At 39.6% G+C, this 22,545-nt stretch overlaps 1 protein-coding gene across 2 annotated transcripts in view; it reads left to right on the top strand.

The window, feature by feature from the left end:
* LOC147796005 (neutral ceramidase B-like) overlaps positions 1-22,545 on the top strand; it is a 33,009-nt gene that overhangs the window by 7,970 nt on the left and 2,494 nt on the right. The window contains exons 1-18 of one of the 2 annotated variants that reach the window (XM_087149129.1): positions 3,844-4,218; positions 6,281-6,433; positions 8,290-8,466; positions 9,220-9,347; positions 10,306-10,383; positions 10,657-10,777; positions 11,143-11,265; positions 12,299-12,385; positions 13,318-13,422; positions 15,139-15,220; positions 15,562-15,674; positions 18,292-18,386; positions 19,620-19,659; positions 19,889-19,987; positions 20,360-20,455; positions 20,992-21,135; positions 21,381-21,434; positions 21,976-22,064. In XM_087149129.1, the coding sequence (XP_087005255.1) occupies positions 4,036-4,218; positions 6,281-6,433; positions 8,290-8,466; positions 9,220-9,347; positions 10,306-10,383; positions 10,657-10,777; positions 11,143-11,265; positions 12,299-12,385; positions 13,318-13,422; positions 15,139-15,220; positions 15,562-15,674; positions 18,292-18,386; positions 19,620-19,659; positions 19,889-19,987; positions 20,360-20,455; positions 20,992-21,135; positions 21,381-21,434; positions 21,976-22,064 (1,967 nt within the window). In that variant the 5' untranslated portion in view covers positions 3,844-4,035. Of the gene's footprint in view, positions 1-3,843; positions 4,219-6,280; positions 6,434-8,289; positions 8,467-9,219; positions 9,348-10,305; positions 10,384-10,656; positions 10,778-11,142; positions 11,266-12,298; positions 12,386-13,317; positions 13,423-15,138; positions 15,221-15,561; positions 15,675-18,291; positions 18,387-19,619; positions 19,660-19,888; positions 19,988-20,359; positions 20,456-20,991; positions 21,136-21,380; positions 21,435-21,975; positions 22,065-22,545 lie in introns of those variants that run through there. The other variant, XM_087149128.1, reaches the window with a different exon arrangement.

The following is a 22,545-nucleotide window of genomic DNA, read 5'->3' as shown; positions in this document are numbered from 1 at the left end:
ATCTGCTCAGTTCTTCATTCTCTCCAGGTCTCCATTCAAGCTTGCAGTTGCAGCTCTGCTGTTATTGCCTGTTTTGATCTCGCAGAAGTTAGAGTCATCTGCGTTTATATACATGTATAGGGTGTTCTCACCCTCATCTCCTACATCATCAATGAAGACGGTGAACAGCAGTGTTTCCAATATTCATGTAGAGCCCTGGGGAACAGAAGCATCGATGGACATGGTAGTTGAAGCCTGCCCAGATAGAACCACTTTGATGGAACTGTTGGAAAGGTAGCTTATAATCCAGTTGCGTAGCTTGCCGGAGACTCCCTTGCTTTTGAGTTTGGAATAGGGTCCATTATGACATACATTGTAGAAAGCGCCCTAAGTTGATGTCCAGGGTAATAATACGCACTTCGTAGCCTTTGTCCAGAACATTGGACCATTGTTGAGAGAGGATGGTGGGGATGTCAGCTGTGCCATGATAAGGTATGAATCCAAACTGACTGTCTGAGATGAGGTGGTGCTGCAACAGGTACTTCTGAAGCTGAGTCTATACCACTGCCTCCATGACTTTGCTAATGTTACTAAGGAGGGAGATGGGTCGGTACATGGATGGGGATGGACTTTGAGCCCCTCTTGTGTACTGGAATGACTGGCACATCCATGTACGAAGCACAGATCAAAATTGAAGGCCGAGAGGGTATGCCAGCTCGGCACAACACTCCTTCATCGCTGGTGGGAATCCCGTCAGGACCAGTAGGCTTGTCTGGTTTTAATTTACACAGGATCTTCCCAATGTCCTTGGCTTTGAAAGCTGTCTTCCATGGTGCATGAAGTTGTATTTTGCACTTCTGGAGCAGTTTCTTCCGTATTCTCAACTTGGCATTTATGGCAAAAGTCTGGCCGATAGTCTTTCAGGCTTTCCTTCACAGTAGTGTAGATATGGCTTTCGCCTGTCAACACAGCTACATCAGCCCTGGCTGTTCTACCGGAGAGGGCGTTCATTGTGTGCCACTATTTCTTGCTACTGATACTTCCGTCTGAGAGTTAATTCTCCAGCTTTTGATTGTACTTTCCTCTAGCTTGTCTCTCGATCCGACTGTATGCCTTTCTGGCATTTCAAACCTTGTTCTCTAGTATCTTTCTTTAGTTTCCTGAATAGCCGTCGTTTCCTGGCCACATTTTTCTTGCAATGGTCATCAAACCAGATTTTGTTGGCAGTTTTATCTTGCTTGGGATGAAGATGTCCATCGCGTCGCAAATAATGGTGATAACACTGTTGCAAGCTTCTTCAAGATCGTTCCTCAGGATTGATAGGATAAGATCTGTGGGACGTTTACATGAGGAACTGTAGAGAAACCTATAGGGGAATAAGTCATTGGTTGAGCAAGGTTTTTCAGATCGAGGTGGACCAAGAAAGGGCCCTGTTTTCTTAACAACGGAGGCTCCTTTGGTCGGAACTGAACTTACTGGTTCACGAACACCTAGGAAATCCACACGTAACTGTCGCATCACTATCAACAAACTGAACACACTCGATCAACGTAGCTCTTTTTAATCGATTGGGGGTATACCGTACTTCTGCTCTAGGCGTATATATAGAGCCTGAAAGTTGACCCCTGATGGTGCGCTTCCGGAATCCTTAGATAGGAAAACTCACGTGCAAAAATGTTACAATTTTCAATTTTTTGGTTCATTTACTGCTTTAAACAGTCACCTCAGAAAAAAGCCTTTGTCAAGTATTTTGTAATTTTACAGACACTGAAATATTACTTTGCCAGAAAGAGAATATCTTGCTAAATTGTGACTTCTCACATCCGAAGACCTAAAATACACAAAGACCAGTGCAATTCTGCGTTCTCGTATACAGATGAACGGTTACGAAATTATATTTTATGGTATAATTCTTTCCGTAAAAGCCAAAATAAAAACGGAACAAAATATGTCAAATATTTTTCAGTATATAAGTAAATAAATTCAAAGGAATAACCTGCGTTTTATGAAAGATTCTAAAGTTTAATCCAACCTTTACTGACAAGACTCAGGTCAACTCGACTGACTGCAGGTAGGTAAATCTTTGCAACGTTGTATAATCTCGTTTTCACAAAGCACATGAAGTGAAGACAAACGTGCTTGAACAAGTTGAACGGGGAGACCTAGAGGAGGTGGAAGGTCGTTAATGAAAGTACCCATCTCCGGGTGACTTTTCAAAACATTGCTTGGGGAATACAAAGGTAATTCTGACATGAGTGTTTCTTGGGTGGTTTCAGTTTATCGGACGTGACAAAACGGCCCCATGTTAAGTCCCCATAGGCGGACCGTGCGACGGAGGGTTCCGGAAACTCGCTGCGTGCCTTTTGCTTTCAGGCTGGTGATTTCATTTTGTGCGCATTCCAGAGAATCGAGTTGGCCTACTTTTACTTTTCACAAACTCATCAGGGCACCCGGTACGTAATGCGGCACTTCCAGCGCGCACACCCTGCATTTTCGTTTTCACGAAGTGGGACCTAAATTCTACCAGTTAAACGACTTCTTTTGTAAGGAATCAGGTATAGGGATGGATTGAATTCATGCCAAACCTTTCAAAGCATATTTCTGCGTACTGTATGTTACATTAAGGAGAAATGACGAGGTCGAAACGACGAAAGTGGAGATTCTTTGATTCGAATGGGCGAGGACGCGTACTTCGCGTCCGAATCATTTGAATCAAGGTTTTTGAGTCGTTTCTCCGACTAAAACCATGTCTCTCCCCGCTATTATTGTCCATATTGTACAAAAGAACAAAAAGCCTTTACTGATACCTCGACAGCAGCGAGATGAATTCCATCATTTGTCCAGCGTTGGCTACCTATGTACATGTACACTTGCATGTACATACATGTACATAAAAAGCTTTATTCCTGTCTCAAACCGTTGTAACTCCTCGGCTGGGTGCACAACTGTTTCTCATTCACAGGCACAGTACATGCTTTACACGAAGTTACACACAGACATGCAGTAGACACCATCAGTGTATCGCATGACACACTGTCTTACGGTCGAAATGGATTTATACCTACATGTACATATGTTAGTTGCAGAATTATACTAAATTTAAATTAGCAAAGACTATCGATATGACTGTACAGAGCTGGGTACCTTTTACACCACCACCAAGCAAGTTTCTCGAGTGACTGATTTGAAAACTACAGTTCACTGCTCTTCAAATAGAATATCTAAATTAAAATGAAAAAAAAGATGAAATAAAACTAAAATGGAAGGGATATGTAAAAATGAAGGAGACAAATTAAAAACATTATACAGTGCAATGTAAGGAGCGGTTCGCTTTAATTGAAAATCGCTTATCTCAACAGAAAATGTTACCGCAGCAAATCTAAAGATTTGCGTGTTATTAACGGTATTGAAAGTCTAAAGCAATCTACTTTATTTTTGAGAGCGCCTCTCGAGTCACCGTGTTTGACGTTTGCAACCTAATGTCACAAGTGATTTCTGTGTCTATCAAGTCAAGTTTGGGCTATCAGTTTTTGAAGGATGTCCAAACTGGTATTCGTAAGAATAATCGACACTTTACTGACTAGGGCCATTTGGCATGCGTGCATAATTATGAATTTTCTTGTTTATACCCAGCCAGAAATGAGACCGAAGAGGACAGAACCTGTGTGTGTAGCAGTGCTACACGGAAAAATGAAAAAGGAAGGGGCCGCGGCGTGTTGCAAAAAAGTGCTACACCATTGACTTGTGCACAAACCCGCTACCACACAGACACAGTCAGTTCTGTTCTGCTAGCTCTACGCGTACGCGGATATGTGAACTTCTGCTGGTTAATGCGCATGCTCAGTTCTGCAGCAGTGTAGCGTTGCTACAAGGAAGACCGTGTGGATTCGGCCGTCTCATTTCTGGCTGCAGGTGTGTTGTGTTAGGTCTATGATTATAACGTGATATGTCACATGATCTGTCCATTGACTCGTGATTTACCCGATGGATTGTAAGGGCGCAACTCTCTCTCCTTCTTCCGTCTGAATTTTTGTCCGAAGTGCAGCTACAGAGGCAATGGCGGGCCATATTGTGCTTTTGACTTTTTTAGTGTTACTTGTCACCGCACGCGGCATTCCGGGTCCAAGAGAAGATCTGTCCAACGATGGAATCGCGAAAGTGGAGGCTGTTAATACGCCGAACTACAAAATTGGTGTTGGAATAGCAGACATCACGGGACCAGCAGCTGAAGTCAACATGGTATCTGCCTTCTTGGCTGAAAAATTCGACAAATACATGTATATCACTCTGTGATCACCCTTAGACATGTTAAATGTTTGACCTTGTTATAGTCTGACTTGGGAAAGAGTTCCATACACCGGCAAAACTTGATGCCCCTGTGCCCCGTGTACAAACTCGAGACTTGTCTAAAAAACTATAGCTATAGTAAATACATGTACTTAAGAATTTTCCCGGCTAAATTTCATTTTTTAAGGACATATTATCACTTGCTGGTGGCTGTTGAAATATTTTAAGGGAAAATCAATGTTGTCTGTATATGTTCTGCTCCCGCTTACATATCTTAGTGACGTACATGTCCTTAGATCTCGGCAAGCATTTCTTATTTTCCCTGGATGTTGGACATGTTGCCAATTGTTGGACTAGGGAGGCCAGCGAATGGCAAGTTTCTGTGTTTGTATCTACCGTTTTTGTATGTTTTGTTTGTATTTGGCCATTTTCATCAATCCTTTTTCCACAAATACCATCATCAGTGCAGTAAAATAAAGCCACTCTGAATGGAAGGAACCTTCTTGTACAAGTAGGGCCTAAATAATAATGTTTTAATCTTATTTGAGATTTGATGAGGGAAAAAGGACTTTTAGTTTACCTGTCAATTGTCAACTTGACTAGTTGACCTGTCTTAATGGATGACTTGTCTTTCCGTTTGATGCACAGACATTTACATGTAAGTTGTACTGGTTATTTTGTTGTAACAGTGGAGTTGTCCCAAGTCGAGTTGGCAAACAATTGAGTTGTCTGAGCCCAATTTCTATCATCAATGATAACAAAGTGTGTACAAGTTCATGCATATGTTTCAGTCATCTTGGTCGGATTTCACAGCGCTGCTAGGCATACATTTTTTATGATTGCAGAGGCTCCAAATTATTTCATTGAGACTGTAAGCAGGAAGCACAGCAGAGGGCACACTTACCTTGGATTAAAAATTTGTTTAACTTAGTGAAGCAATGCCATGAAAAAGTGCTCAAATTAAACAAAATCTGCAGTATGGTAATACATTTAAACACAGCCTTTTGGCTATAAGCTCCATGAAATTAAGTCCTGGTCACATGTTACTCCTTGATGAACAGCCTGCAGGAAATTGATACTACTCAATTGTGCAGTTCACTCAGTTTCATGGTACAGTGGTTCTTGAATTGGCCTTGAAAACCGCACAATCGCAATCTCAAATCCCTGCCAGGCCACACTAACAAACTGCAGTTGTTGTTGTTTTGTTTTGTTTCATCCCAAAAAGTTCTGATATCTTCATTTAATGTTTTAAATCTAATTCGAAGTTAAATTGCAGAATATGTTATTTTGTTTTTTGTGATCTTTGGTTCTGGAGCAGTTGTAAGGAAAAAAGACTGAGATTTGTCACTGTAAACTGTCAAATTCCCCCTCCCCCAAACACTCACGGTGGCATTGTAAGTTGCCAGCAAAACCAGCAAAAGCTGGAAATAAAGACCCAATTTGCATTGATACATCTAAATGTACATGTAGGTTTGATTTCCATCTTTGAATGTACGTTTAAGCATAGAACCAGATGCAGCTTTTTCTCGACAGAATTCCCCACCCCCAAAGAAAAACCACTGTTATAAAGGCTAACGATCTTTGGACTTGTTAATTGTAGGATTTTATCACTGTCTGCTGGTGTTTTCATTCTGACATGATGTATTTTTATACATGTACTTTATAATCTGAAAGTGTATTTTCCCTCCTATACCGGCAGTTATCTTTGCAGACTATTTCTTACAGCAGATCCTCCAGATTCTGCAGATTTACTGATACTTGTCTTCCTCTGTTCAACAAGTTTAATATTAGATTTAATTTTATTTTATTGTTAAATTTTTTTTTTATTTTGTGTAACATTTTAATGATGAGATTTTCATATATGCAGATAATGTAGATAATGGAAGTGATGTACTGAACAACCAGTAGATGGTATGCACTGATACTTTTTGGGCAGCTGCAAGTATTTTGAAAATAATGAGGACACCACAAATACCAAATGTCTTAAAATGTCAAAATGACGTTTTTCCCCCAGATGGGATACGCCAATCCTTCGCAAATAACTGGTGGTATCCACCTTCGTCAGTTCAGCCGAGCTTTTATCATCGCTGATATCAATAAACCAGATCACAGGGCTGTCTTTGTCAGCATTGATGCAGGAATGCAAGATCAGCTGGTAACGCTTGAGGTATGACAGATTTAACATGGGTGTGGGTGTCATTTGTGCTTGATTTGTAGGATGATTGGTACATGCAGGAGCAGAGTAGGAGATGGACCGGATAATGGGATAGAGGCCGAGAAGATGGGCGATATGATGGGATAGAGGCTGAGAAGATGGACGGGATGATGGGATGGAGGCTGAGGAGATGGAAGGGATGATGGGATAGAGGCTGAGGAGATGAATGGGATGATAGGATGGAGGCTGAGGAGATGGAAGGGATGATGGGATGGAGGCTGAGGAGATGATGGGATGATGGGATGGAGGCTGAGGAGATGGATGAGATGATAGGATGGAGGCTGAGGAGATGAACGAGATGATGGGATGGAGGCTGAGGAGACGGATGGGATGATGGGATGGAGGCTGAGGAGATGGATGAGATGATAGGATGGAGGCTCAGGAGATGAACGGGATGATGGGATGGAGACTGACGAGATGGATGGGATGATGGGATGGAGGCTGAGGAGATGATGGGATGATGGGATGGAGGCTGAGGAGATGATGGGATGATGGGATGGAGGCTGAGGAGATGAACGGGATGATGGGATGGAGGCTGAGGAGATGGAAGGGATGATGGGATGGAGGCTGAGGAGATGGAAGGGATGATGGGATGGAGGCTGAGGAGATGGAAGGGATGATGGGATGGAGGCTGAGGAGATGGAAGGGATGATGGGATGGAGGCTGAGGAGATGATGGGATGATGGGATGGAGGCTGAGGAGATGGAAGGGATGATGGGATGGAGGCTGAGGAGATGATGGGATGGGGGCTGAGGGGATGATGGGATGGAGGCTGAAGAGATGGATGGGATGATGAGATGAGGCAGAAAATAAATGATAGGATGGGTGGAGTGGGGAAATGGATGGAATTATGGCTGTGGGATGAAGTACCAGATTGATGAGGTGATGGGATGGGAAGAGAAGGATAGGGATGGAATGGGGGGATGAGGGCAAAGTAGGAGATTGGTGGGATGATGGTACACGTACATGTACCTGTATGTGGGCAGAGTATGAGATGGATGGAATGATGGGATTGGGGCAGAGTAGGAGATGGATTGGGATGATTGGATGGGGATGGAGTACCATATTGATTGGATGGGAGTGAAGAACACATACGTGTAACAGATAGGTGGGGTTTTGGGTTTAGGGTAAAGTAGGAGATAGATGGAATGATGCGATGAGGGCAGAGGAGGAGATGGATAGGATGATGAGGGGTGGTACCGGATTGATGGGATAGGGTGAAGTACATGTACCTGTACTTGTAGGAGATGGGTGGGATGATGGTGTGGGGGTAGCGTAGTTTAAATTAGCAGCGCCATTTGTAAGTTACATTGATGTCTCTCAACAGCTCTTTTTCAATTAATGGAGATTCATTGAAGCAGTGAGCCATGGTGGCTTCACCATTCTAGTTGTCTAAATGGATTGTTGTAGTGTGTTTACAAATCTTTCATTGAAATATTAGTTGTATGATAGACATTGAGGTTTTACCAGTTCAAATTTCAAAGTTCATATCATTTATTAAATTTGTTTTACAGTTTTTTCAAATGCTTTCAAATTCCACCCACAAGTTCACCTTGTTTAAATTGGATGTGATACTGTTAGAGTATGATCTGTCACAATTCAAAGACTGATTGTTTACAATTTGTTCTGGGTATTTTACTCTTAGTTTGTGGAGCTGTGTCTGGTAATACTGTGTATGGACTTACATGTACTGAAGCCTGCTTTTCACAGATTAAAATTTACAAGTCAGTACATGTAAGTTCCTCATTTCCCTTTTTTCAGTGAAAATTTTGACGGAAGAAAGTTACCTGTATTACCCTTTCTAACAGGTTATCAAACTGCTTCAAGCCAAGTACAAGGGACTGTACTCTATCAAGAATGTGGCTATCAGTGGAACCCACTCTCACTCTGGAGTTGCTGGCTTCTTAGAACACCTTCTCTTCCAAGTGACATCCTTAGGGTTTGTCCCACAAGCCTTCCATGCCCAGGTCAACGGCATTGCTCAGGTTAGTGGGAAAGTATGTATACATGGACTGTAGTTGTAATTTGTTTTCAATTTCTACGTATCTACAAGTGCAGTGAGACTTGCAATCAGTCTGGATTAACGAGTAATCATCCAACTGTTACTGGGTTAATCTAATATGACCACAAATTAAAAATATTAATAATATTGATGATGTTGTATTTATTTGTGAACTACAAATTTCATACAGTCCTGTTCAAATGCGCTGTACAAAAAAACATGAAGCTACAATGCTGTTTACAATGTAGCTGAAGGCATTCCAAGGCCTTAGACAGCTGCCAAATGACCCATATCTATCCAAGGAGGAAGGAAAACACAGGAACTCTGAGAAAGGCTGAGATAAACTCTCAACAACCGTGGAACAACTCTACTTACATGTACATCCCAGACAGATGATTGATCCCATGACGGTGGTGACAGACCAGACCTTTGCGCACAAGCCATCCTTACCACCCAATCACTGTAGGCCTAGATATTCTTGATGTGATGCAAAATAGCATCTCCTCCAATATCTGTATTAAACTTGAAAGAAATGGAAATGAAAAGTAAAAAAAAGGGCTGAAGGTGAATATTTCTTATCCCTAGAAATATCCAAAGAAAGAAGTACTATACAGTGTGTTTTTTACTTTATAGTACCGGTACATGTATGTGTACTTTGGTGGCAAAGTACATGTACATGTAGGTGCTCCTTACTGAATGTTTTCAGAATAGATTCTGTATTTTCTATTCTCTTCAGAGTATAGAGAATGCTCACAATAACATGGTGGATGGCAACGTATACTATAACTCTGGTACCCTTCTGGATTCAAACATCAACCGCAGCCCAAGTGCTTATGAAAACAATCCCAAAGAAGAAAGAGATAAGTAAGTCAGGAGCACTTGTATCAATGTGGATTTGTACAGTGTGTCTGGTGTTTAGCAGAAGACTTCAGATTCTTTATGCCCAACTGAACCTGTGTGTTGTGCTGTTTCAAGTGAAAAAAGATATTGAGTGGGATGTTAACTATTCTTTGTTGAGATATGGAAACCTTATGAAGTTGATGTCACATACTTTCAAATTTCAAATACATGTACTTGTCAACCTCACCTCCATGAAATCTGCTTTCTTCAAATTCTTGTGTGAGTAACTGGAGGAAACAAAAGGGTCATGTTTTTCCTCGAGGTATTGCTTGAACTGACTAATTCCATGAAAAGTCATGTGACTCCACGTACCAGGCATGCAACCTTTCCTTGGATCTGCTGATTACTTCATTTTTCATTCCACACTCATACAATGTACCATTGAAAATTGAAAACACTGTATAAAGTCTTGTAAAGATTGGAATTTCCTTGTTTTTTGTTGCATGCCTGCATACTAAGAAAGCCCAAGTGAAAAGAGGCCCCGACTATGCACTGCTTGTCACGCTGTTTTGACAATAGACCAAATGACATCAAAGTTTACCCCTTGAAGGTACATATACAACATTTAAGTAATGTACATGTATTACTTTTATATGAAAAAAAAAGAAACTTTAGGTAACAAGTTCACAACATAAAACCTAAGAAAAAGATGAGTCTATGAGCAAACTATACACCATTAGTATTTATAGAAGGAGGAAATAACTGCAAAAATATATCACAACAGAGTGAGTTGATTGCGATTACATATGTTGTCATTTGAAGGCCTGGTATGACTCCATGACCCAAGGGTTTTCATTAGACTTGACTGACATGGTTTTTGTTATTATTTTAATTATTATGGGTACCTGCCAGTTACCCGGTTCCCATACTATCCATAAATGCACACCACTAGAAACAAGTTTCCCTTGTTCCTGTTCTGCAGATATACAACCAATGTGGATAAACTGATGACTGTCCTCAAATTAGTGGACAAGAACGGCGCAGACCTTGGCATGATAAAGTGAGTACATGTATGACTTCAGGAACATTTGAAATGGGCTTGTACTCAGGTCATTGCTTACCCTTTGTAAAATCTGCAGGCTAGTATGCATTAGGCCAAGTGGCTTCCAATGGTCCTTGTCGTCATCATTGAGGAACTACATACATACTCGCATGTATGTGGGCCCATATTATTTATGTATGACAAGTACATGTGCATTGAGAAGATGGCAACTACATGTAGAGTATGTCTTTGAAATTGACTGGTTGGAATGAATTGGTTACTTTGTTGCAGTTGGTTTGCGGTCCATGGTACAAGCATGAACAATACAAACCACCTCATTAGCGGAGATAACAAAGGATACGCTTCCCAGTTGATGGAGAGTTACTTCAATAAAGATGCTAGACCTGGCAAGGTGGGTGATTAAAATAATAAGATATCATTTTTGAAGAGTTTTGATAAAAAGGAAATCCTTGCTTGTGAGAGACAAGAAATCTCTTTTGCAAGATATAAACCATTTGTTCATGAAAACACCTGTACATACATGTAAGTCCCCTTAAAGATGCTAAATGATTTATCATACATGCAGAAGTTGCTGATGATTTTTGCCAGTGTATGTCACAATCTTTCTGCATATATCCGTTGTGAAGCACTGGCGACATTTGCATAAATAGAACATTCTCTAGAATTATGCTTGAGCTGAAACAATGGCACTTATCATTTAGTGTTTATGTAAAGTTCCTCTCTGTAATTGCTTTCATGATGCAATTCTTTATTCAGGGGAAATTTGTTGCTGCTTTTGCTTCATCAAATCTTGGAGACGTCTCTCCAAACACCAAAGGCGCCAAATGCATTGACAGTGGAAAGCCATGTGACTATAATACAAGCACATGTGATGGCAAGGTACTGGAACAGTTTAAAGATTTCTTTCTCATTAAATAAGAAATTTTGCCCAACACTTTAGGTTTATAGTTGTCTTTGTCAGAAACCTACATGTAGCATTTCTGCTTTTCATATCAGCAATTTAAAAGTCGAATACAATATTGTCAGCTGTTCAGAAATATCACTCCCAGTAACCCTGTATTCCGAAGCCAAGGGAGCTGGTACAGGTTGATATTATGCATCAAAAAAGTTTGTAAGGTCAGAATTTTTGCATGATTGAATATCACCTTTCAGGCCTGAGTCAATTCGAATAATCCACTATTTGAATATTCGACCCTCAAGTTGATAGAATATCTGAATATTCAGTCATACCAACCAGCAGTTTGTTGATGATTAAACCATATACGGAATCAGTTGCAATAATGCACAAAATTGTACAATATAATCGCTAGAATAGCTTCTCACATCTGGGAGTATTTCCAGCCACGATTTAGCAAGATTTAAGAGATAAACAATACTTCTTGCTGTGTGAAATATTTCTATTCCTTTTAATTTCTTTTACCATTAATCCCCCAGGGTGTATGTAAAAATAATATTGAGAGCAGAGAATTTTGGACTGTTAGGGCCACTGAATAATTTAATATCTGAGTCATGGTCAGATTTCTGCCACTTTTCATTTGAATCTTTGTGAAACAAGCCTCCATAGTACAATTTTTCTTACTTAAAATGAAAATTCTCCCTTCCTTTTCATGAATTTTACATTTGAATATTCAAATTCGGATAATAACATTCAAATATTTGATAATCGATCAACTATTTGGATATTCGGCACAGCCCTATCACCCTTTCATATCTCATGTCATTTTGTCTCTGTAAAACAAGTGGTCTTTATTGAAAGATTTATGCAGTTGGCATTAGTGAAGCTTTGAAACAACAGAAAAGCATACAATAAACAGGACGACCAGCACACTTCCAGCTCTTTTACATGTACTTATATGCAGCTCACAATTTCAGAATTTTCTGTCTTTCTGTCTTTGTTTTCTTGTCCCATCAGAATGAGAAATGCATTGCATTTGGGCCAGGAGTTGACATGTTTGACAGCACCAGGATTATTGGAGAATACCAGTACAAGAAAGCGTTGGTACGTTTTTGTGAAAGATCTACTGCAGTTGCTTCCTTTATCCTACATTTGAAGCAAGATATGGGACGGAGAGAAACCGTGCCCCCTTTTTGTGTTGGTCAATGTATGACTGGAATCTCATTAATTCTTTTCAGACATCTAGTAGGATGTGTTAGGTAATAGCAGTCTAGAGTGTCCATTGGGTTTGGACATCGAGGGGGGATATCCCTTGATCCTATATCTTGCCATCCTCTGTCTAGAAGTCGGATTCTTTACAGCATAGTGAAACAATTTTCTGCAAGTCAGAAGACCACTGGTCCACAGTCATGTTTATAATTAAACAATGAATATTTAGCCATCACCAGCAAATTTAGCTAAACAGTTTTTGCCGGCTACAAGTAGACAGTGCCCTCTTACGTATATATTCATTAACTTGTCCTATTTTTGACCCAAAAAATAAGAATGTTCTTCTTTGTTATTTTGAATCGACTCCAACATTCAATTACAGAGTACTACATTTTCATTTTTTGATTCGTGAAGCAAGGGGATTTTTTTAAGGGAAAAACGTCCGAAATTATAAAACGGGCTCATGAATATGAAGTCACAAGTACACACTGTATGTTGGCACAGCTAGAACCAGTCAAAGATTTGTCACTGTAAGAATTTCTAAGTCCATAAAAACAGTTACTGGGCCTGTGCCTAACAAACTATCATTTCGTTAAATTTGCCAGCAATGGCTAAATATCCAGTGCCTTCTAATTACACACACAAGTAGTGCTGCATATCTATTGGTGAGTTCATCCACTTTAAATAGAATCATCACAGCCTTCAACTACTACTATTCCATTCAATGAGATCATTTTTATTGTTTGTTTGCCTTCTTTGACATATTCAAACTTGTAATGTTTGTCGTCTCAATACCATTATGAATGACTTCTCAACCCTTTTCACAGGACCTGTACAAGAGTGCCACCAAAAAGCTCAGTGGACCTGTTAGCACTGTTCACCAGTATCTCGACATGACCAACCAGACTGTGATATACAACAGTACATTCTGGGTCTGTAAACTAATGAAAAATCATGTCTAGTTTAGCAATTCTAAGTTATAAATTGGCTAATGAATAATGCCAGCTGTCCCTGGGGGACCTTGAGCGCAAAAATCTCAATCTTTGATAATTTTTTGATTTTACTCTAATTTTCAGAATATAATCTGCGGCTTGTACATTGATTCTCACACTGAAAAACGTCTCTGCCGCTTATACGCTGGGCGGCTTATACCGCAAACTTTGAAGGATAAAATCAGTCACAAAAGCCGTGCCTGGGCTACGCATACCACGTGCAGGTAGCACAGTCATGTTTTCATTGGTTGCCGTTTACATCTGAAAACTCAAACCTCAGTGAATAAATAAAAATTTGAGTTGTCTGGATTTTGAGTTATTAACGTAATTCCCCGATTCATGGAGTCCCGAAATACATACATGAAATATGCTATGGCAGACTTCATTTTCTTTGGCAATTTATTGCTGTGTAAGTATATGGCATTAATCCAGCAAAAATCCTTTTTGCAAAATTTTCCCAGATAGTAAATTTTGGATTCACAATTTGAGCATGAAAATATTCAACCTGAACCATGTCTTCCTGGAGTTACATCAAAGCAAAAGCACCCTCACTTTTCCAGAAATGCTTGGTCAATTTTTAATGTTCTGAAAAGTGCACCGTTCAGTTCACGTAACTCAAAAAAGATGTCAGTCTTCATACATAGAAGAACAGTACAGAAATACCCAAAAAGTGATTCTAAGAAAAATTCATTTCCTGGTTCCTTTAAAAATTAACCGCTTCAACATGTTTAACGGTATACCTTTGTGTGGCAGATCTTTCATCTTTTCGCCAATCATGTTCAGCATGACATGCCACAGAATTTTTGGATTTTTTCACTTGGGTTTTCTGATGACAACACTTTGTGTGGTAATCAACTCAATGCAAGTTTGGGGAAGATATTATTTATTCAAATGGAGAAGAAAAGCTTTGAAACTTCATTGATTGACGTTCTATGGTTGTTTTTTATAACAACATGTCATTTGGTGTATTTAAGTACAGAGAGTCCTTGTCATGTAATTTTAGTTACACGATTGGATATACATGTAAATGTCAAGCTTGGTGTTTGCCTTTTGCTGATGGAACGGTTTAACCCTAATTGAGGGGGGGTGAGGATATCACTGCAGTGAATTTTTGTCAGGAGTTATTAGACTAATGCTTGGCTGTCATTTTGTGGAAATTGAACATTCTTGCGCAGCGTGCATTTTTCCGAGACAGATCAGCCAAACATGTGTTTACTTTTTCCACTAAGGTGCTCAGCGCACACAAGCCGGTACACATGGAGCCTCCAACTTCAGATGACTGTAACAACAAAACCATATGTTTGATTGAGTTTATACTTCATATTTGTACATATTTTCAATGATAAGGAGTGTCTTTACATGCTTGCCAAGTAAAATAATTCGAGCGTGGCACAGCCCAGTTCTTGGGGGGGGGGAAATCCAACCCCCCCCCCAGCTGTGAGATGAGCAAAAATATTAACCCGACTCTTTAAGGGTTAAACTTTGCATATTTTTGATTGGAAGGGGTTTAGGATTAGGAGAATGGCACAGTTGCAACTTGAACCTATCAGTGCAATTTCCCGACGAAGTTTCTCTGTCAGTACTCTCAGATTGTGAAATCATGCATGATCAGACAATGGTTTGTTGATATTGTGAATGAAATGATTGATCACACAGGGAAAGACTTGCAAAGCAGCTATGGGATTCAGCTTTGCTGCGGGGACCACCGATGGACCAGGAGCATTCAACTTCAAACAAGGTATATGTCTGTACAAACAGTATGATGGAAAGTTGTATGTGTGCTTACCCTTGTTCCTGATAAATATCAAGTGTTTTATCTTCTGTTATTTTATAACTAAGCATGCCCTGCATTTCGGCTCAGTAAAACAAGGCAAAGTACTAAGCAACTTTGACTGGTTCATCGGTCAGAAGCAGCTTTTCCATCTGCTGTGATCTGAAATGAGCATCTGGTTTTTCTCAGTGGGACTGAAGTAGCATGCAGACTAGATCGTTTTATTGTAAGAGGACTAGTTTTATGGTAATTCTTCCTTGCAACAAGGTAATCAAGGATAAAACCAAATAACTTTATTCTGTTTGTAGGAGACACTGAAGGGGATGCCTTCTGGAGATTAATTGTGTCTTTCATCAAAAAGCCATCTGCCCAGTTGGTAGAATGTCAGAAACCCAAACCAATTTTACTCCCAATCGGAGAGGTAAGACTGTTTCACTTCATTTCACTTCAATTTTAATCAAGGAGTCTGTGAAAGACTGTCTGTGATGAACATCTCACAGTAATTGAACTTTCCCACACCTTTTGAAGGTGGTTGGAGGTCAATCATCGGTTTTTTGGCACGAACAAATGAGACAGCAGTCATCCCACATAGTAGAAAGCCATTACTGCTTTACATATGGTATGAGTAAAAAAATCACAGTGTTTCAGAGTGATTTTTAATGATGTTTGCCTAATTTAAATGACATTTGGATACTGTGCTGACACCATTAGTTTGAAAAAATAATCACAAAAGAAGGCTACTGGCACCACTGAAATGAGATTTAGGCAGTAAATGGATGAATTGTTACCATTGTGAAGTTCTAAACTCAGTTTTCCAGTAATTTTGCATATGCAGTAAAATTGCTTTGATATACCCATGAATGTGACAAAGACATTAGCGGTCTAGCAATTTTTTCCAGAGCAAATTTACATTGATGAAACAACCAATTTACCGCCAAAAAATTTAATTTGCATTTATGCAAATTTTGCAGTAATGGCTATTACTCTGATTAAAGTTGGACAATTAAACACAGTGCGCATGATTTGTTGAATCTTAAAAGTGGAACTGTCCACTTTGAATTATCCTTAAATATCTTTAATACTGCAAAGTAAGTAAACAATACTGTGGTGGAAAATGAAGGGGGGGATTCTGAGATTTCCTTGCAAAACTTTGCGACGATAGCGCTGCCACCAGGCCGAATAGTTAAGGCCTAAACCTCCGGAGTTCTGCCTCTCTGTTTTAGCAAATCGTTTTGGCCGGGTCAAACTATATGACAAAGTTACTTCAGGAGGAGAATCAGGTGCAGGGAAAAATGGAATGCAGGGACACCAGTAATTCAGAACAGAGGTGGAACAATTCTTAAATTGCATAAGCAGCAGCTTCAATTCAGTCAGCAGCTCCATTTACACTCAGTATTTACAGTCCTCAGTTTCCCAATTTGCAGACTAGAATTAATTTGCAAGACCAAATTAATCAAAGCTTGACGAGTTCTCGATACACCAAGGGAGAATAGGAAGGGGGGGTAATAAATGTAAGTTTCCACGCAAGGTACCTAGCGACCAGGTATCGCATACCCTAGTACAGTATCGTTTAAATGTGTTCAATAATTAATTGACTTAAGACAAGGCTTCATCTAAGCCTCCAAAGTCTTACAGAAATGATTACTCAACTTCCTTCAGAGCTCTAAGTAGATTCTCTTCTCGATAAAATACACCAAGGCTCAATTAATATTTCTGACCCAGGCCAGCTCACTAAACACTTTGACCCCAAGGCCAATCTCAAAATTAATAACTCAGGCCCCAGGCCTCTTCTAAACAATATATCACTAGTCCCAGGCCAGTGTGAATAGGTATAATGTACTATTGTACATTATGATCAATAAAGTAGCTTCTCACATCTAGGAGTATCTCCAGCCACGATTTACCAAAATTGAAAGATGAACAAGACTTCTTGCCCTGTTGAAGATTTCTAATCCTTTTAAATTGTTTAATGAATAATTTACTTCTTAAATCATATTAAGATTTATTTTCATAATCTGCCTGAAACAAGCCTGGAGCCATAGTCTAATTTTTCTCATTTAAAACAAAAGAAAATTTTCCCTTCCTTTTCATGAATTTTGCTTTCGAATATTCAACTTTGAAAAATAACATGTGAATATTCGACAAATGATCGAATATTCAGTTACTCGGATATTTGGCAGAGCCCTAGACTGTACTCACTTCACTTCATGAAAAAGTTTTCTTTATTTGACAAATTTTCAGCGGTGTTTTGTTGAAGGAAGAGACAACAACTTGAAGATATGGTACATGTAAATTTGCTGACCACGAGCACAGTTTGAAGCAGTTGAAAAAATGCCCAGTTGGAGGGCCATAATACACACATCCACAGATCGACCTCAGTTGTGAATCATCCAGATTCTCGGGAACACCTTGTGGCCCATAGATTTTTTGCAAGACAAATTAAATGAGCTGCACTTTGAGTGTTAAAAATGAATCGCAGTTTTTATTATCTTTCTCAAGGAAGTGAACTCAAACATCTGAAACAAGCCCAAGTCCTTTGTGTATCGTTTCATGGACAGTGTTGAATCTAAATAACTTGCTTCAAGCAAAGGGGGTCTATGAAGATATTAGATACAAATTAGGAGATCTGATTCAGGAGTGTTGTCAAATGAGCATGGCACTATTTCCATACCTAGTAGTTTTGTGATGGGGAAAATTGCCACATATTCCCTGTGTGGATGTTGTTATTGGATTGAAACCATTCTGCATTTACATGTATATCTGTCTTTATTTGTGTATTTATCAAACATTTGGGAGCAGAGATATCTTGCAAAGTTTGATGGCCTAGTTTGAACCTAGTTTGAACCATTCACAAGCCTTTGAATGCACTAGCCAGCTTCAAGGATGTGGCATGCACACTTTTGAATACGTTCAATTTGGTATGTCTGACTTTTGTTGATATTACCACGTCAAACTGGGACAGTTAACGTAAAGGAATTGATATAGTAGCAGTATATACTTTTTCTTGAGATTTGCAGTGTTCTTTCTTTGCATTGTAGATGCTGGAACCGTACCCGTGGGGACCTTCCATTGTGGACACTCAGATGATACGCATTGGTCAGTTTGCCGTTGTGGCAGTTCCTGGTGAATTCACGTGAGTATACTGTCCTATTTTTCCTTTCCCAGGTACTTCACAAAAAGGTGAGCTCCAGTTTCTAAGTAGAATCTTCTGATGTAAAAAAAAATCTCAACCCATGTGTCTTCAAGGACCAGCCTCTTTTCCTAAGAACAATCCTGTGGTTTGACTCTTTTTGCAGGCGGCTAACGTGTGATGTTTGTCATTCTTGATCTCAAGCTGCCATAATACCTTCCTATTTTTCGCTCTCCACATTTTTACTGAAAGTTGGGCTCCAGATTCTTGATTCATTGAGTTTGCCTTTTTTCTACATCATCAAGGATATCTTTGGATGTGGGATCTGAATTGTGTAATAATAATAATGATAACAAGCACTTGTAAAGCGCCCTCTATCTAGCAAACTATTCTGAGGCCCTTTATTATCATTGTCCCTGCACATTGGGCTCACACATCATCTGAACATTCCTGAAACCATCTCAGCTCCCTGGGGAGTATACTAGCCCGGTGCTGCCATTTCGGCACAAACAGCTAAACATAAGCTAGTCTGCCCTCACAGGTACCCATTTACTCCTGGGTGGAGAGAGGCACATAGGGGTAAAATGACTTGCCCAAGATCGTAACATGCTGCCACCAGCTGGATTCGAACCTCTGACCCTATGATCAAAAGTTACAAACCCTAACCACTAGTCCACATGCCTCCTAAATAATAATCAGAATATCCTGGGTACGGGGAGAAATACATGTAGGTTCAATTGTGTGAGCAAGAACATCAACGTTGCTTGAAAATGTAACTGTTTTCATCATGTGTAAAAGTTGATGTTACAGTATCTCAAAAACATTTCTTAGCACAACCGTTGTTGTTGTGGAGTCCATCACCAGTCCACTCACAAGTCCCTTCCCTTAACAAAACCAGTAAAATAACAGGTGAATAATGACTGAAAAAGCTTTTTTTCACAAGTAAATTAAGTAGCCTGTGTATTGACTTAAGATCAGATAACTTTTGATGGATTTACAGGACTTGTGAAAGACTCAATTGCCTCACTGATTCCATCTAAGAAAAATTTTTTGGAACGTTTGAATGTTGGCAACGAAGTGAAAAAACGTCTTGATAATTATTGAAGCCACATGTGATGGTTGACCAAAAATAATTCTCAGTAATTAATTAATTGAAACGTCTCTACAAATGTGTCTGAATGATCTTCATACGCCACTCTGTTTATTTAATGTGGTGCTGTTTTTATCCCTCCAAAGAACGATGTCTGGTCGCAGAACCCGTGATGCAGCTCAAAAGGTAAGTCAGTGCATTTTGAATGGCTCTATTTTGTAAATATGTTTTCATACATTTTACAACAGTCTCGGGTTTTATTTGATGTTTTTGTTGTATGCATGAAATTAGTTTTATCTGCACATTTCAAATTAAGTAATTAATGTTAAGTATTAAGAGACAAAAAGAATCAGAGACAAGAAGCTTGAAGTCGTCATTTTAGGCAGATGTTCATTTCTCACTCATTATTTTTCAGAGCTTGATTCAAAACGGAATGCCCAATGACACAATTGTGGTACTTGCTGGCTTGACAAACACCTACGCAGACTACATCGCAACCTATGAGGAATACCAGGTACGTTTGACAGTGATCATGTATATACAGAAGCTCTGAGTACCACAGCACCCTGAATATCCCATCCTTCACACTATTTTTGAATTTTTAAGGCTTCAAGAAGGTGATTTCAGACTTCATGCAATGTGAGAGACCTTATAATTCACATTCTGTTTGACAAATTTTGCAGGTATGCTACTTGCTCTTTGTACCACATTACCACATCTGAGTAGGAGCAAGGCTGCAAAATGATCTTTTTTGTCATTACTATATCAGTTGCCAAACCATTCTATTGCAACCCATTTGAGTTGCTTTGGCCTGCCAGTGCAGCTTCCATTTCATCCAAGAGGTCCTTTGTTTGACACATCCCTCCATCGATATTCTCTTCTCTAGATCCAGCGTTATGAGGGAGCTTCTACTGTCTTTGGTCCTCACACTCTTCAGGCATACATCAACCAGTTCACCAAACTCTCTGAGTATCTTGCAAAGGTAGCTCCCGGCTCCTCACAGAGTTCCAGAAGGAATAGATTTGTCTGATGTTTGTAGTATGAAATTCGTGATTTTGATTTTGTGGAGAGCCACACTTAAACTGGTAAAATGGTTAGGCTGTGGCTTGTTATCCAAATTAACTAGATACAGTCAGACACAACTCACACACCAATGTGAAAGGATTTACCTCCTAGCTGGCCTTGCTAGGCAGCATGGATATTATGCCCTACTTGTATTATGGGTATTACATTCCCGTATGCAGTAACTTTTCTCTTCAGCTTTGAAACAGAAACAACAATGCAAAAACACAAATTTTGGTTTAAATCATTGAAAAACAAAACTTGTGTCCTTTTTTCTTTGTTTTAAATAAGCGGATTAAATATGCATTGTGAGTCAATTTTAAAATGAAAGTCTTTTATTTGCTGTGTCATCACATGCTCCTATTGGAAATTCTCTAATGGAGCAGTAAAAGTCTACACTGAAACTCTTTTGTACAACTGAGTTTCATTTATACCCCCTTTCTTTTTCCCCATCAGGGAACTGATCCTGCCCCTGGGCCGACTCCAAAGAATCTTTTGGACAAGATGATCTCCCTTCTTCCAGGGGTACTGTTCGATGAAGTTCCTCCTTTCAAACAGTTTGGTGAGGTGTCCAAGGATGCTGATGCATCTTACAAGAGAGTGAGTTGACAATGAATATCTCAGTTAATCAAATGGTGGCTTTGGCCAATTTATTTTACATGAGAGACAGGTGATATGTTTAAGGCAAACTAAGTTAATAATGGCAGGGTTAATTAAAAACAAATGTAAAAGTTAATGTGAATAAATGGCAACTACTACAAGGAAAAGTTCTGGTAATGCAGACTTAATCCTTGTTCCACAGTATTGAGAAGAACATGTTTCATGTTTCACTGCTCTGTTTGCAGAACACAACTGCAACTGCCACATTCCATGCTGGAAATCCCAGAAATGATGTGAGGGTAAGTACATGCTCCTTTTCACCAGCTCTGCTGTGAAAGGTAGTGGCAGCTGTGGAAAAGTGATAGCTGTGGTAATTCCTACCAAATATTAGTATGAAAGGATTTCAGAAAGCATTCAGCCAGCAAGTGATATGCGTCAATTTATCAAGTTCAAAAAGAAAAATGTGGTGTTATTAGTATTAAATAATAATAATAATTTATTCATTTATAAAGCGCAAATTTCATATGCATATGTTCAAATGCGCTGTACAATGAAGACATTAAGCGTGGAACAATGAATACATTTAAACATGGTCGAGGCGATGTTATACAAGGGCGCCTCGGGCAGCCGGCAAATGACCCACATTTACCAACATTACAGCTATGTTCAGTATGGCACAGTTAAGTTTTGATCAACCACAAATGATAGCTAAACCTTCAACTTTTGTTTATCAGATTTCACCCATTTCTTGTAATGTTGAAGTTTAGCTCTGCTGCGATATCAGTTCAGTCAAGTTTCCTATTGGTCCATGTGAACAGTTTTGTTGTTGCTCGTTTCCAGACAGGGGGAACCTTCATGTCAGTTGAGTTCAAACATCCAACAACAGGAAAGTTCTCTGAGATGTTCAGTGACTCAGACTGGTGTACTAGGTTTGTAGCTGGTTTTCTTTTCAGATGGAGCTGTAATTATGATTGAAATCACTGTGTTGGAATTCACTGAGCATGAGAAGTATAAGAAAACATTGCAAAAGAACTTTTAACCGGGTGCTTTGAAAAATGCAGTGCACACGGGCGATTTTCAAGATATTCAGTCTTCAATATTCTTCAAAAATTTGTTATTTCATTTAATGGACATTTACACCCACACGAATGACTCTTTGGTGGCCATTCTAAGTTGACAGGTAACCTTCATTGACTCCTGAATATTTCAGCCAGGTCTGCTGCCCTGTAAAGAGAGCCCAGAATTGTGAGGTGTTGCATAATTTCCTTTGTCCTTAGGGAATGTGAGTGAGGTCCTTTCAAACACGGCCGGATTAGCGTGCAGTGGTGCTGTGTCACTCATCAATGGGGCCCTGGAACACTTATGTCCACTGTGCTAATCTGTTGGCGTGCTATGCCCAAAACAGTGGTA

This window comes from Acanthaster planci, linkage group LG19, assembly GCF_054643075.1.
Source record: "Acanthaster planci isolate LZ-2023a linkage group LG19, COTS_SCS, whole genome shotgun sequence".
In the NCBI taxonomy this organism is placed as follows: domain Eukaryota; kingdom Metazoa; phylum Echinodermata; class Asteroidea; order Valvatida; family Acanthasteridae; genus Acanthaster; species Acanthaster planci.
Note: the sequence above shows the minus strand (reverse complement) of the source record. Positions and strands in the feature narration are given on the sequence as shown.